General features: G+C 28.7%; 1 protein-coding gene across 2 annotated transcripts in view; it reads left to right on the plus strand.

The window, feature by feature from the left end:
- The window catches only part of Oatp33Ea (Organic anion transporting polypeptide 33Ea), a 24985-nt gene extending 10233 nt beyond the window's left edge, over positions 1-14752 (plus strand). For both annotated transcript variants that reach the window (XM_017902886.1, XM_017902887.1), the window contains exons 3-8: positions 3626-4051; positions 6019-6266; positions 6855-7125; positions 7236-7431; positions 8684-9282; positions 13982-14752. In XM_017902886.1, coding sequence (XP_017758375.1) covers positions 3626-4051; positions 6019-6266; positions 6855-7125; positions 7236-7431; positions 8684-9282; positions 13982-14151 — 1910 coding nt within the window. In that variant the 3' untranslated portion in view covers positions 14152-14752. The remainder of the gene's footprint in view (positions 1-3625; positions 4052-6018; positions 6267-6854; positions 7126-7235; positions 7432-8683; positions 9283-13981) is intronic.
- Positions 14753-16114: the final 1362 nt, after the last annotated feature.

The following is a 16114-nucleotide window of genomic DNA, read 5'->3' on the forward strand; positions in this document are numbered from 1 at the left end:
CCTGCTGAAAATTAAAAACTCTTTAAATTACAAATTCGAAAATTAACATTCTGCACCTGAAATTTTTTAATTATAAATTCGCATTTTCTATTTGAGATTTGATTAAGAGCGAATAGACAAAAATCATCTCGAGCTTTGGTAAAAGGATACCAAAAATTGGACAAATTTAATGATTCAAATTACTTAGGATTAATGTATATAATTTTGGGAATTAAATTGTATTTGTTATGATTTTAATATAAGCTAGTAAATTTTTTAGCTAGTGTTACATTTTCAATTTCTTAAATAATTGTTTATTGACGACTTGCACATCACATTGAATTCATTGGAAATAATAAATAATAAGTTTGATATTTTATATACAAAAATATAAAGTTGCATTCACCAATTTAACTTTCATTTATTTTAAGAGACACCTTCTTTTAAGACAAAGATTTTAGTTACTCATTTGTATTAATGTTATGCTAACACAGTTCTATTTTGGGATATATAGTACATAAAGATAGAGTGACTTTTCTTATGAATGTAAATTGAAAATTGAAAATATAATTTTGCATATGTAATTGGCACTAATAATTTATTTTTTAGTTATAAGAATATTCCTAATAATATTCGTACACTTTTACTTATTTTATCATTATACATTATTTTCTTTAGATATATTATACTGAAATAGAATTATAACTACTTTTTATAATATTAATATTCATATAATTCTAAATCTTTAATGTACTGTCTAATTATTAACTAAAATATAGCAGATGCAATGAATAAAAGATATAGAATAGAAAAAGATTTTTAAGTACAGTATAAATATTCTGTATACCTGGAGAAAAATGATAAATATATTATTACACTTATGTTACACATATGTAATTAATTTAATATATTCAACTTTTTGAATCAGATCTGATAGGTTCTTCAAAAAATTACAATTTTTGTAAATTGAAATACATTTACATCAACTCTTAACTTTATGAGGAAAAAGGTACATTACATACATAAATGTATAGCACATGCTATTCATCAAATGTCAGAAACATGTATTTATTATACATTTATTAAAATGTATGGAAAATATTTATTCCATGTTGGAAAACGTTATTTCTTATAACACAACAAAATTGATTTTACAAAACATGAAAATCTCACAAATCATTGAGATCAGAACCAATGAATACTATATTATGTATACAGATGTGTATATATTACATTTTATTTTTAATTTAATCAGGAAAGATTTATCAAAATGAAGAATTTTTTCTGCTCAATATAAATGACTAATAACTAATTGCTTATAAAATATTCTACTTTATGTGAAGTAACGTTAATCCGATTAATCGTTTTGATTCTTTAAACTAGTCCTCCACTGATATCCTATCATGATTGAACATGAAAATTTTTAACGCAATAGAATCGTTTTCCAAAACGATTTTACATCATTATTATACTACATTTAAATTACAAAACTTGTGATAAAAGAATCGATCTTTTATTGTTAACCTATTACATTAGAATTTCCAAATTATATCATAAGAATTAATCGAATTCGAAAAACACATTCGAGTTTTAAAATTATATAATGTGAAAAAATCGATTTTGGAATTAATCTCCCAATATTATTTTATCGTATTCGAGATTTAAAATTACGTCATGCAAAGAAATCGATTTTAAAATCGATCTTTTATCACTACTCTAACATATTCGAGATTCAAAATTAAATTATGGGAAAAAATTAATTTTGAAATCGATCTCTTATCGATATTGTATCGCATTCAAGTTTCAAAATTACACGATACGAAAGAATCCATTTGAAACTCAATCTTTTATTGTTATTCCGCTGCATTCGAGTTTTAAACGTCTATGATGCGAAGGAATTGATGAACTTCCGTTTGTTTCGTCTCCCCTCTTGGCCACTAATTCGTGCATCGGCGTTGCTCCGATTGAAACATTATTTGCATCGTGAACACACAATTGGATGGACGTTAATTACGTGTTACAGAGGCTGCGTGAGAAATCGATACGACTTTTACGCACACGAATATATTCATCTGGAACTTCGCGGTTTCACGAGGTCGATTTTGCTCTGCTGAAGATATCGATCGATACCTGAACTGATATTGGAATTCAATAGCGACACGAACGATACATTTTCACTTATACGTTGAATTCCTTGCTTCTTCTCTCACAGAGTGTTACCTTGAGTCTTTTGTGTAACTGAAACATTAAATATTCTAAAATTAAAAATTAAGAAAGTAAGGTTATGTATATCAAAGTAAAGATAATGGGCAATTGCTACTAGTTTGATGTTTATAAGGAACAATTTTGATATCAAAATCAGTTAACTGATTTGGTATGAGAGAAATGTAAAAAGATTGACAACAAAAATTGAAACAAAAATTGAAACAAAAATTACAGTCGTATGTAGTTGAAGACATAAAAGCTATATTCATTAGTATATTATTATATACTTAATTTTTTAATCTAGTATTATTAATAAGACGATATTATTTGATATTATTTTACACTTTATAATGTGTGAAATGCTATTTATTTCACTATTTATTTTTTTTCCATTTGATTACTTTTTATTGGATAAATAGTTTGTATATCAAATTTTTGAAATTTTTCGAATACTTAGGTTCATCATTCTCTATTTGTTACATATTTCATTACCTTTTTATTATTATTTATTTTATTCATATTTTATGATATTACTTTCAGGCTGAAAAGAAATTTTAGAAATTATTTAAGTATTTGTTTAAAACAATAATTAAATAGATGGAAATATAGTATTTTAAAGTTTTATTATTTATTATTTATACTAAAAAAGATTAGGAATATAATAGGAGCAACCCATTGCTTATTTGTTGTAATAATAATTTTTAGAAATGAATTTTCATAATACTAGCCATAATACATACCAAAGTGTTATGAGTCTTATAAATATGTTAGAAAATTTGAATATGACAATTTAGTATTTGTCTAATATTAAAACATGTTAAGTTGAGAAATTTATTTAATTGTTCTTTATATACAAAATGAAAAGATTCTACAATACTATTAACATTTCTTGTGCCATGGCTATAATTGGAAAAATATCTGTAACAAATTTGATGTGATTATATTAATAAATAAAAAGTCACTTGGTAAATTTAACAATCTGTTTTTCTATATAATATAGCAAAGGCATAAATTAAAAGTTGTAACAATTATAATTCATTATTTATTATTACAAACAATATTTCATAAATTATGCATGATAACTTTTTTCACTTGTTAGTTTAGAACATGACTTATAGGATCTAATTTTGGTTTCCTTTGACATAACATATTTTTCTATTGAAATTAATAAAATAATTGCACTACAAAATATTCATATATTGCTTCAATATAATATTGAATCAAGTTTCAGCCTTTATACAAATATATGAACATATATAATAACAATAAATTTAAATTATTAAGTACAACTTTTAATAAAAATTTGAGAGATTAAAAGCATTAAATGTATTTAAAGTTTAGCTATCAATTATGTACAACTTTCGAAATTATAAAACATTGCATATATTATAAAACAAAGAACGATCGTTCGTTAAACTTATTCGAGCTTAATTTATTCCAGGATTAATTCTTTCCGGCAACGAGATCTCTGAAATTCTGTCTCTGATATTAACCTATTACGGAGGTTCTGGTCACCGTCCAAGATGGATGGCGATTGGTGTTGGTCTCAGCGCACTCTCGTGTTTAGTTCTCGCACTTCCACATTTCTTATACGGACCAGGACGAGATGCCTTAGCACTGACGAAGGAATACCTTGATCAAACTTTGCTGAACGCCACCACAGTCTCCCAAGATCTGACAATTTGTCCACGTGTCGTTAAACCGGATCGTTGCGAGGAGGAAACGCTGCTGGATGTCAGTGTTCTTCCGAGACTCCTTGTTTTTCTTTCTCAGTTCATTCTTGGGATTGGTACCACTCTTTATTACGGCCTTGGCCAAACGTACCTGGATGATAATACGAAAAAGAAAAATACTCCTATGCTTTTAGGTAAATATTTATTCATCTAAAATAATTATGTAAAAAGTATTCCATTAATTTCAATATTAGGTAGATACAAAGTATGACAGTTTATGCAGTATTATGTAAATACAATTATTTGCGAAACAACGTACCAAAAAAAGAAAAAAGAATAATAGGAAGTTGGAAAATTAGGAACCCCAAATATTGTTACTTTTTATAAATATTTACTATACGCCTTGCTTTTCTTATCTGCTTCAATATATGTATACAGATACTTCATTTAATCATAAATCACATTATCATGATCGATAAGTTTATTTATTGGATCCTGATTCATTTTAATTGTATTTTAAAATGAGTTGCAAGCAGATTTTAATTGATTATTAGATTTAATATTGTATATAATTCTTATTAAAATTTTATCAAAATTTCAATTGCATGAAGCCATAATCTTATATGAAATAATAACATACATTTCGGTACTGTTTTTTTATTATTAAATAATCGATATTATTTTATTATTAAATGAAATATATATCGCAATGATTTCATTAAATAAAATATATTGCAAAAATATATTGAACTTTTTGTCTAGGAATGATTTCAAGCCTAATTTTTGAATACTCGAAATTCGAATTGGAATCTTTGTAAAATATTGAAATTTTCGAAATTCAAAATACTGATGATGTTTTACAAAATTAATATATTGTTTTAAGAAGTAAAGGTTCAACAAAGTTCTTGTATAAATCTTTAATGATCATAATTAAACAAAACATAAAGGAAAATACAATATGTGAATTTATCTAATTCCCGGATCCAATTTATTTTGAATTTTTCGATTCTCTATCCATCGATTTTATACCTTTTTCTTACCTGGCTTGCGAGGATTTTGAATTATAAAAAAGGTATGAAGTTCCAAATTTTAAAAATTCAGAGTTTTCTTGGGTTTCGAAAGGTTTCGAGGTTTCAACATTTCGGTAATCTCTAATTTGACAAAATATTAAAGAAAGAGTAAAAAAATCAACAATGCCATAACCTACAAAAGAAATTAATAACATTAGTGAAAAAAGCTTAACCTATAAAATAATTAAGTACGTATATTGAAAAATTTAAGAAAATAAAATACTGCACTTCAGTGAACACTTGCCTCAATTTATCAATTACAAAAATATAAACAAATCAATAATGTAAGATTAGTGAAGAAGGCTATGTGGATGTGCACTCTTTAATATATTAATAAATGCATATTTATAAACTATGATCAAGCTAAGATTATAGCTGTAGTTTTATAGCTACCATACAACATACTATTTCAATATGAACTTAATTCTTAATTCGCTACTAGCTTATCTTTAATTCACTCCTGCATGCAGTTTCTCGTCAATATATTCTCAGCATTCGCATTCTTTCTTTTTCTATTCTTCTATTGTTTTCATTCTACGTAACAGTTCCATCATATGTTCGTATAAATTCACTTAAAATCATGAATAACTATGTTTTCTGTTTCATGAGGTTATCGCAAATATTTAAATATTCTTCTTCCACACAGCAATCAAATTATTCATTCACATCTAAAAAACGATGCAATCACTTGATTTTTAAACACGTAAGATAAGACTTTAGAGAAGACATCCATCTTGGTATGCTAAGACAGTAGTGTACCCTACTGGCGGTTTTAATTATTAACGTAATCTATAATAGGTACCGATAGTCACTTAGTATGATTTCAAGAAAGGGCATACTTTTTTATTCATTTCTTCTTTTATTACCATTTGAATTAAGATAATTTGAAAGTTCCAATTTTTCATATGTTAAAGTATATAAAAAAATTTTTTCTTCGCCGTTTTAAAATTAAATTCACTTTAACCGAACACTGTAAATAATTTAAATTTATTGAGCAAACTCTTTACTTGTTACAAATCAATTCTATTATTCCTATCATGATATTTAATTGTTTAGTTTTCTAATTTTATAATATTTATTTTTTAAATTAGGTTTTACCTTCGCTTTAAGGACAGTCGGACCGGCAATAGGATTCCTTCTAGGTTATGGTTGTCTTAGTTTGTACATAGATCCCACTTTAGATCCTGTAATTACGAAAAAGGATCCACGATGGCTGGGTGCATGGTGGCTGGGTTGGATTATTCTAGGTGCCACTATGGGTATATTTTCTATTCTGATAGCCATGTTCCCACGTCATTTACCGACTGCGAAAAATACTGCAATCGACACTGCCAAGAAGGTAAAACATAATCGATAGGATTTATCATACAATACTCAATGATGTAGAGTTTAACAAAGCAGTTTGATGTATCTACTACGCTTAAGTTTGCGCATCTGTAGAAACGTTTCCATTTATTAAGATGTCGCACTAAACTTATGTGTATCCAAACTACGATGAAAATTCTACTCGTTAATTACTGAGTACCAACTTTTTAAATATTCTTTTATTTTCAATCGTGTAATATATATTAGAACATATATTGACAATATGCATAAGTAAAAGAGCTTTTTTATGGCAATGAAATTTTTTATAGTTTTAATATATAAATTATCTGTGCTGGTAAGAAAGAAATTATCTGTGTTCGTTTTTGTAACAATTTGCTTTAAATATACAAAAATGAATAAAATAAATATAAATAAGTAAAAGAACTTTTTTATGATGAATTTCTTTATAGTTTTAATATTTTTAATTATCTGTGCTGAGAAGGAAGAAATTATCTGTGTTAATTTTTACAATAATTTGTTTTAAATACACAAAAATAAAAATTGTATATATCTAATATACATTTTCTTCAAATCACTTTATAACATTTTGTATGCCTTTCAGGATGGTAGTATTCCCTTGAAATTGCATCTGACTATGCAGGAACAGTATATGAAACCGATGGAACCAAGAAAGTCGATAGAGATCGAATATATTCCAACTATGCGTGAATTTCCGAAAGCAATGAAGAGGTTACTGACAAACTGGCTGTTGACTTTTAACAATCTAAGCGCAGTATTCTACGTGCTGGGTGCATCAGCCTATGTAACATTTTTGGCAAAATATCTCGAGGTCCAATATAGCACCTCAGCTGCTGGTGGCACCGTGATCGCAGGTGTGTCACTTTGGAAAAGTCACGACGTTCTGAAAATATGTCTTATATCGATGCAATCGATCCAAAGTAATTTCTCAGATATCATTGAACACAAGCTTTTATATTTGAAGGTCCTATATCGCTCGTTGGTATGATACTAGGGTTTCTGCTTTCTGGGCTAGTCATTAGCAAATTCAAACCTAGTCCCAGACCGTTGTTAGCGTGGAACGTATTCGTCGGTGTTTGTTTCGTCGCTGGTCAGATACTCTTTATATTCCTCGGTTGCTCTGATATCGGTATCGAAGGTCTCAACCTAGAAACTATGCAGTGAGTACGTTTTCTTGCTTACAAGAGATTGTTTTTAAACACTTCGAGATAAGTATATCACTGATCCACTTGTTTCCAGACTAATGATGAGAATATTGTACATCGAATGTTAATTTGTATTATGAAATTGGCACAATCGTGATATTCGCGATACTCGTGTAATTCGTATTCGAAATTTGAAAAATCTGGAGAAGATTAACTTCGTCGACTTGTTGTAGAAAATATATGCAGTAATACATAAATGTGTTAGAAAATTAATTAACCATTTATAATTATTAATCAAATTTCGATATATTTTGTAATTTATAATCGAAATTTTTGTTAAATTTTTTTTCTTAAGAATATGGAAATTTATTACGATTAAATATTATTATTACTTTCATATTTATAAGATTATGGTTAAGTGTAAATTGGAAATAATTATGAATAGTTTTCTTCTATTATATTAGTATAGAAATATACTGCTATACGTAATTGTACGTTTTTTGTAATATTTATGGTAAACGATACAATTATGTATGCACCAACAGAAATCGTCGAATGACACGATTCTTTACGTTGCTACCATACTTCATTGTTAATGTAAGGTACCGTTGCTTTTAATATAATATATAGAGCGTTGTTCATACGATTTAATGTGACTTTTATGTATTCTAGAAGAGTTATAGACGTCTTGAAGCTATTTTAAAAATATTAAATGTTTGAGATAATAAATGTACATACTATGAGTGTTTGTGTCACAGCCTTGTGTTAGAATTGTTTAAAAAGCATATATAAGTGTGATTAATTAAAATTAATTGTAATTCCTTAAAGCTTCATAGACACCTATTATCTCTTTGATTCCACACTATTATTATACATTATAAGCAGGTACACATATATTTTTCAGATCTAAACTATGTTAGTTGTTTTCTGTTGAAGTATAAATACATATTTATAAGCACATTAATACATATCTATAACTTCATAAATTTGTCTATAATATATTTTTTAAGCTATTTAAATACATAATACTTGTGCTAAAATACAAGATTGTATTGCTCTTAATTTAATACACATTTAAATATGCATTATACTTCTTCTTGTATACATATGCAAGTATATATTCGATATGTGCCAATTTTCATAATATTTTGAAGCATATACTTAGTCGCAAATTAATTACATATACTTTTATTATTATTGATAGTATTTTTAAGAAGTAATGTTAAACAAACACGAATCAAACGTTATCAATTGAATTCTGTTGCAGAATGAACCTGACATCTAATTGTAATATTGATTGCAACTGTGAAGGTGTGAAATATTCTCCTGTTTGCCACGTAGAATCGAAGACAACGTTTTTCTCTGCTTGCCATGCCGGTTGTCAGACGATAATAAACGACAAGGAATTTGGCAACTGCAGTTGTCTTCCCTTACTGGATACGTCGAGTCTCAGGAGCCATTTCGATTATACCACCGATGGCCACTCGAAGGACCAATCGATCTACGTGGATGACGCTCATATGATGAATTTTGACAAAGTCAGAGCTGGTCCATGTACAAACGACTGCAGCGGCCCTTATGTACTCTTCATAGTTCTCACTTGCATCATACACACATTGGCGTGTTCTGGAAAAATTGGTAATGTCCTGGTGAATTATCGCAGTGTCGACAAAAAGGATAAAAGCTTCGCTCAGGGTATCACATTGATGACTATTTCCTTATTCGCGTTGATACCGGGGCCAATTATTTACGGAGCCATTATCGACTCAACTTGCTTGATCTGGGAAGAGTCTTGCGGAACCAAAGGCAACTGTTGGTTCCATCATGGAAGAAACTTCCGGTATTTAGTTAATATAACATCAGCAGGTAAGTTTTCAGTGATGATAGACGTGTAATGTGATCTCTAGTAAATGGATTAAAAGTGGACAGTAGAAGTGTAATACAACTTGATTGATATTCTGTTGAAGTAGGAAAAAGAAGAGTTATTTCCAGGAAGTATACACATATTTTCTAGAAGACAAATTCGAATTGTGTTGAACGCAATTTGATCTTCTGTAATATAGGGTGTCTTGAGGTTAGCATACTTTGATTTAATTACCAAATAGAAGATGATAGGATCAAAATCTGAAGATACTTTTTAGTACAACAAAATTTGTTCTTTTTAATTTTTTAAGATTATTTCAAGATCATTTTATATTTTTGGTTTGGTATCACGTATAAGACATCGATTCTCTGTTTTAAAATTTGTTCATCTTTGTAACCTTGGGTTACCTTAACCTTTTTCTCTGCTTTTCCTTGCATTTTTGTAACACCAACCCAAAATATGGAACTCTATTTGAAAAGTTTGGAGTCATGTTGAAATAACCTTGAAAAATTAAAAATTAAAAATTTTCTTTATATTTTTGTACATAATGGTATTTTACATAAAATATTTTAATAAATATTTTCACATCTTTGTCCTATCATCTGTCGTTTAGTAGTTAACTACAAGGCACTTTCCATGGGACACCCTTTACATCAAATTCCTTTAAATGTGTTCCAGAATTTATGTAACAGAAATGCATAATATCTGTGATATTAGATATTCATATTTCATTATTAATTTTGTGGATATTAATTGTAATTACATATGCATTTCAAAATTATGTCAATCAGCACTGAAACTATTTGAATATATGTATATACAATACAAAATTTTTGTCATCTAAAGTTCAACTAATTGCAAAATAAAAAATAATGGTATATACATTGTAAATAATAAAATTATTTTTCATCGCAATGTATGCAACTTAATAAGTATAGTACAGTATCTATAGTGACATTTGTTCAGAAGTTAAATTATGATTTTCTAGAAAAACGCTTCTACTGTACAGTATCAAATTCAATCACAAACCTAATGTCAAACTCATTGCGTTATGCTAACTTATTTTATATTATAAAATATAAAACCGTTGAAAAATTCGAAAAAATTTTCATTTGAGATTATACAAGGCGGGAATATAATAGTATTTGTTCAAACTAAATGTATACAAACGTCTAGTTTCTTTTGATTCATCGAATGCGCGCCAAGTGTTGAAAACCAGCACCTGCGCGCGCAGCATTTGGTTTGGATCCGCCTTACCGGCAGAATTCATCTGGGATTCGATGTCAATATGCGTCTTATTCGTATTGACATTTCTCATTTATCGTGACTTGCTTGGGCTGCAGATCATGAAACGTTACTCATAATTTGTAACTAATTGGACGATTAACTGAAAAGTGAAAGAAAACGCTTTAAATATAATTGATGAATAATAAGTTTCGTAATATTATTGAGGTTATTCAGGGATATCAAAGAAAGAATTAATTACTTTATTGCTTTTGCTATTTCAGATGATATTATATGTTTGGTAGTTTGAATTGTTCTCCTAATACTACGATACAATTAATGCCAGATAACTAAACTTCGCGTGTCAGGTTCTTTAAATCACCTGTCATCCACCTGTTTGTTTTATAAGAAAGATATTTCCTGAACAAATTTTTAAAGCAAGTGGAAATTTACTGAATTTTTGTTCCCAAACTGGGAATGATTTTTATGTGGTTTCGTGAGTAGACCTTTTTCATTTGATTAATGATATTAGCTGATCATGTAAATAGATGGTACTCGTGGTATACATATGCACATACATATAACTCTCACTGTACAGCGGAATCCTTAATGAAGATAACCTGCGGTACAGAGCGTTCGTCGCAACTATCGTCATGATTTTTCAAAGGCTTTTAATAACGTGATAGAACAAATATTATGGAACAGAAGTCAGCGTTTAAATAGCAACAAACAGTATTATTATTACAGTATTAAAAATTACAAAAAATATTTTTTTATCTTTCGTATCAAGTACTTTGAAAGATATCGGAAGAAATTAGTAATATTATATGAAGGCGCTATTTTTAAATAATTTGGATTGAAAATCGTTTTGAATTGTAACAAGGTTTCTTATTTACACAAAAATCAAACACAGTAGTATGTAAGTATGTAAGTTCTTCAATTATAAAATATTATAAAATATTTAAACATTGAATAATATTCATGAATGTGAATTAATATTAGAATTTTTTGTTAACTTAGTGCTGACTTAATTTTCTTTAAAACGTTTCTTTTTACCAGATTTTTCTGAAACGTCTAAAAAGTCATGACGATCATTGTAAATACCCTATATTTGTGATTTATTGGTATTCTTATATAAATAGAGTGATCAATACAGGAGACTTTAAAATAAAAGAAGTAAATTTGTTAAAATTATGCAATGGAAATTCCATTATCTGATCACTTATTGCATTATTTTAATAGAAAATTAATAATAAAGGTATAATAATTAATACTTTGTAGATAATAATGATGCCATGCAGAAAACATGTGATATTAAAAATGTATTACATTTAAATACGTAAAGTATGGTAATTACATATTTATATGTAAGTGCGAAAATAATGACATATTTATGTAAAATGAGTAAAACCATCATAAGTAATTTAAAAAACATTACAATTATATTCTATTTTACTTTTTACTGTCATTATTGGTATTATATCTCTTAAAATATAAAATACTTTATAAAAAAAATCTGAAATAAAATATTTTATAAAATATTTCATAAAATTATAAAAAATTGTGTGTTCTACTATCTGACAAGAACAGTAATATCAGAACAGTGGCGACAGATTAATCCGAATACTGGAGGTTTTATTGTTTTTAAAAGTACCATAAAACATTGAATTCATTATTATCTACTATAGACTAACGTAAATACAATAATAGATTCGAATGGTGGAAGATAGGTGACAAAGAGACTTAATATTTTTATCTTATCTGGTCTCGATGGAACTTGAAAGAATATACTTTTATGCTCGAAATTACAACATAAACACTGATGTAACAATTCGATCCTAATCAAATTGTCAACTTTAGATCAGTAAAATAATAGATACGTTCGAAAACAGAAAATACTTCTCTATATCAACAAGTCACACTGTACAGCGGAATCCTTAATGAAGATAACCTGCGGTACAGAGCGTTCGTCGCAACTATCGTCATGATTTTTCAAAGGCTTTTAATAACGTGATAGAACAAATATTATGGAACAGAAGTCAGCGTTTAAATAGCAACAAACAGTATTATTATTACAGTATTAAAAATTACAAAAAATATTTTTTTATCTTTCGTATCAAGTACTTTGAAAGATATCGGAAGAAATTAGTAATATTATATGAAGGCGCTATTTTTAAATAATTTGGATTGAAAATCGTTTTGAATTGTAACAAGGTTTCTTATTTACACAAAAATCAAACACAGTAGTATGTAAGTATGTAAGTTCTTCAATTATAAAATATTATAAAATATTTAAACATTGAATAATATTCATGAATGTGAATTAATATTAGAATTTTTTGTTAACTTAGTGCTGACTTAATTTTCTTTAAAACGTTTCTTTTTACCAGATTTTTCTGAAACGTCTAAAAAGTCATGACGATCATTGTAAATACCCTATATTTGTGATTTATTGGTATTCTTATATAAATAGAGTGATCAATACAGGAGACTTTAAAATAAAAGAAGTAAATTTGTTAAAATTATGCAATGGAAATTCCATTATCTGATCACTTATTGCATTATTTTAATAGAAAATTAATAATAAAGGTATAATAATTAATACTTTGTAGATAATAATGATGCCATGCAGAAAACATGTGATATTAAAAATGTATTACATTTAAATACGTAAAGTATGGTAATTACATATTTATATGTAAGTGCGAAAATAATGACATATTTATGTAAAATGAGTAAAACCATCATAAGTAATTTAAAAAACATTACAATTATATTCTATTTTACTTTTTACTGTCATTATTGGTATTATATCTCTTAAAATATAAAATACTTTATAAAAAAAATCTGAAATAAAATATTTTATAAAATATTTCATAAAATTATAAAAAATTGTGTGTTCTACTATCTGACAAGAACAGTAATATCAGAACAGTGGCGACAGATTAATCCGAATACTGGAGGTTTTATTGTTTTTAAAAGTACCATAAAACATTGAATTCATTATTATCTACTATAGACTAACGTAAATACAATAATAGATTCGAATGGTGGAAGATAGGTGACAAAGAGACTTAATATTTTTATCTTATCTGGTCTCGATGGAACTTGAAAGAATATACTTTTATGCTCGAAATTACAACATAAACACTGATGTAACAATTCGATCCTAATCAAATTGTCAACTTTAGATCAGTAAAATAATAGATACGTTCGAAAACAGAAAATACTTCTCTATATCAACAAGTCTATTGATTTTATTAACTATTTTCAATTTCCATTTTCTCGTACAAATATTTAATAGATCTCAATAATTTCTTAATAATTTTACTACATAGAGAAAATAAAATTTTATCACATTGTTAGAGACAAACCTGTTCACACATGTCCGAGGTATAATTAATCTTATTTATATTTAACTTTTAGCGTCTTTATTGTCAGAGTGTTCTGCTACTGTATGATAATGTGTTTTTTTAGGATTCTCGATGATAGGAGTGTTGTTCGATGCAGCAGTTTGTTATCTCGGGAAGAATTTGGATCTTTATGGCGCCCAAGAAAGCGACAAGCGTCGCGAATTTATTAAAGAAGACGACCCTCCGCAAACTGCCGACGGGAAGAAGAAAGAAATGAACGGAAATGTAAACTGAAAGACAATAGGGCAATAATCGTTCTTACCGATTACGAGTCAACATGTTCCACACAAAATTCCAGATTAGATCGTTACGTGAATTCGATTAATTTCCATAACTAATGTCGATGGTGGAGATGGTCTCAAGTATCAGATTGCATAGGGGCATCTTTCAAATACATCTCGGGTGTCCTGTCGAATAGTTAGCTGAAAAGTGAATCACAGATTAGAGTAAAATTCAGAGCAATCAAATATACGTTGATTTATTCCTTTGAAATGGCATTCCAGACTGCTGAAATATTTGCACGATTGTACAGCGTTATTCCTATCTATTTGTAAATAAAATACGAATTTTTATTAAATTTCTGACCGTGTATATCGTTCTTCTGATCATCAAATGTTTTTGTGCAAGTAGATGGTTAAAATTGATTTTCAAGGAAAATCGCACTTTCTCCGTTAAATCTACGGCAAACAAAATATAATACTCGACGAGACAGAAACGTTTGATCGAACTGAAATGAAAACAAGCAGGTATGTATATTTTGCCATCAGATGCGTTTTTTTCCTTCGCACGTAACAGTTCATCGAATTCTTTAAAAAGCGAATTGCATAAAACCGATACCGACTATAGAATAATGTATAACCGTATAATTAATAAAATATATTTTATCAAACTTTTAAAAATTTATAATATATCATCAATATATTGTGTAAAAGCGATGGGCTAAATCATTCAAACTGATGAACATTACCAATGTTAAATGGTAACATATTTGGTAAAATATCAACATGAATATTAACATATCAACATCAACTAAATAACATAAAATTAACATAAAATAATAACATCAACTATTTTTAAAGAAAAATACTTAAGTTGCTGTTAAATATTTTTTAAAGTTTACATTTAATACAATCATTGCTATTAAAAGTTTTCTGTAAATGAAAATAGAAATTTCTTTCATCACGTATTCTTTTAATTTCTTAAGTCGTTTTATCAAAATGTATGAAATCAAAAGTACAACAGTCGCGTAAGCAAAATTATTTAAATAATTCAGTCGACGTACCATATTAGTAAAATGTTAATAGTAATAAACGTGTTAAATAAGTAAGTACAAATTTGCATAAAAATATTAAGTACGTTTAACAAATATTTAATAAACAAGATTATTTAGTAACAATAAAACTCAATCCATTATCTGGAGACGGAGCAAGTAAACTAGCTCGATCGACCTTATTTGAAATTTCGTTGCACGATAAGCGAAGATTGTCCTTTTGGAGGGTCCAATGGTCCATGACGGTTTCGTTAAATCTCCCGCAAATAGGCCGTAATGCTCAGGGAGAAGAAAGGGTTTTCTGGCTGTACGAAAGAGAAAAAAGGAGAGAGAACGAAAAAGTATACTTAAATCGGCCGATCGACGGTTCCAGCTGATTCGCCGCTCTACAGGAGGAAGGAAAGCGTTTGGAAGGGGGGATAGAGGTCTAAAGGCTTGTTTCCAAGCCTCCATCCCGAATTCCAGGGGTCGACGCCGGTGCAGAGACCTCTGCTAGTCAAAGGATTACAAACCCGCGAACCTGAAAGTAAAAAAGGGAGTTTTTGTTTGAGAGCCTTTTAATTTTTAAGCTCAGACAGACCGAGCCAGGAGGCCTAGCCGCGTAATGAATTCCACAACGTCTTCCGTGACGTCAAGACGTCTCTATCGATCGCATCCTTAGGCACGCTCCTGGAGGATGCGCTTTGGCATTACCGGGAGGATTAAGTGCCCTGCCTTACTCCTCCGTAAATAAAGAAAAATCACGACTACGATCGTCGCTCGTCGCTCGTTCACCGCTCCCCTCGGGATCGATTCGCTTCACGACCGTGTCTCGCCGATCCAGAGTTTCTTGTTCGAGGATTTCCTTGCTTGTCGAGCATCATGAGCCGTAGCAATTGCCGGGTATACTGCTGCACGTGTTCTGACCAAAACCGTGGGATGGCAGCA

The sequence above is a fragment of the Eufriesea mexicana genome, unplaced genomic scaffold, assembly GCF_001483705.2.
Source record: "Eufriesea mexicana isolate 0111107269 unplaced genomic scaffold, ASM148370v2 scaffold2087, whole genome shotgun sequence".
Lineage (NCBI taxonomy): Eukaryota > Metazoa > Arthropoda > Insecta > Hymenoptera > Apidae > Eufriesea > Eufriesea mexicana.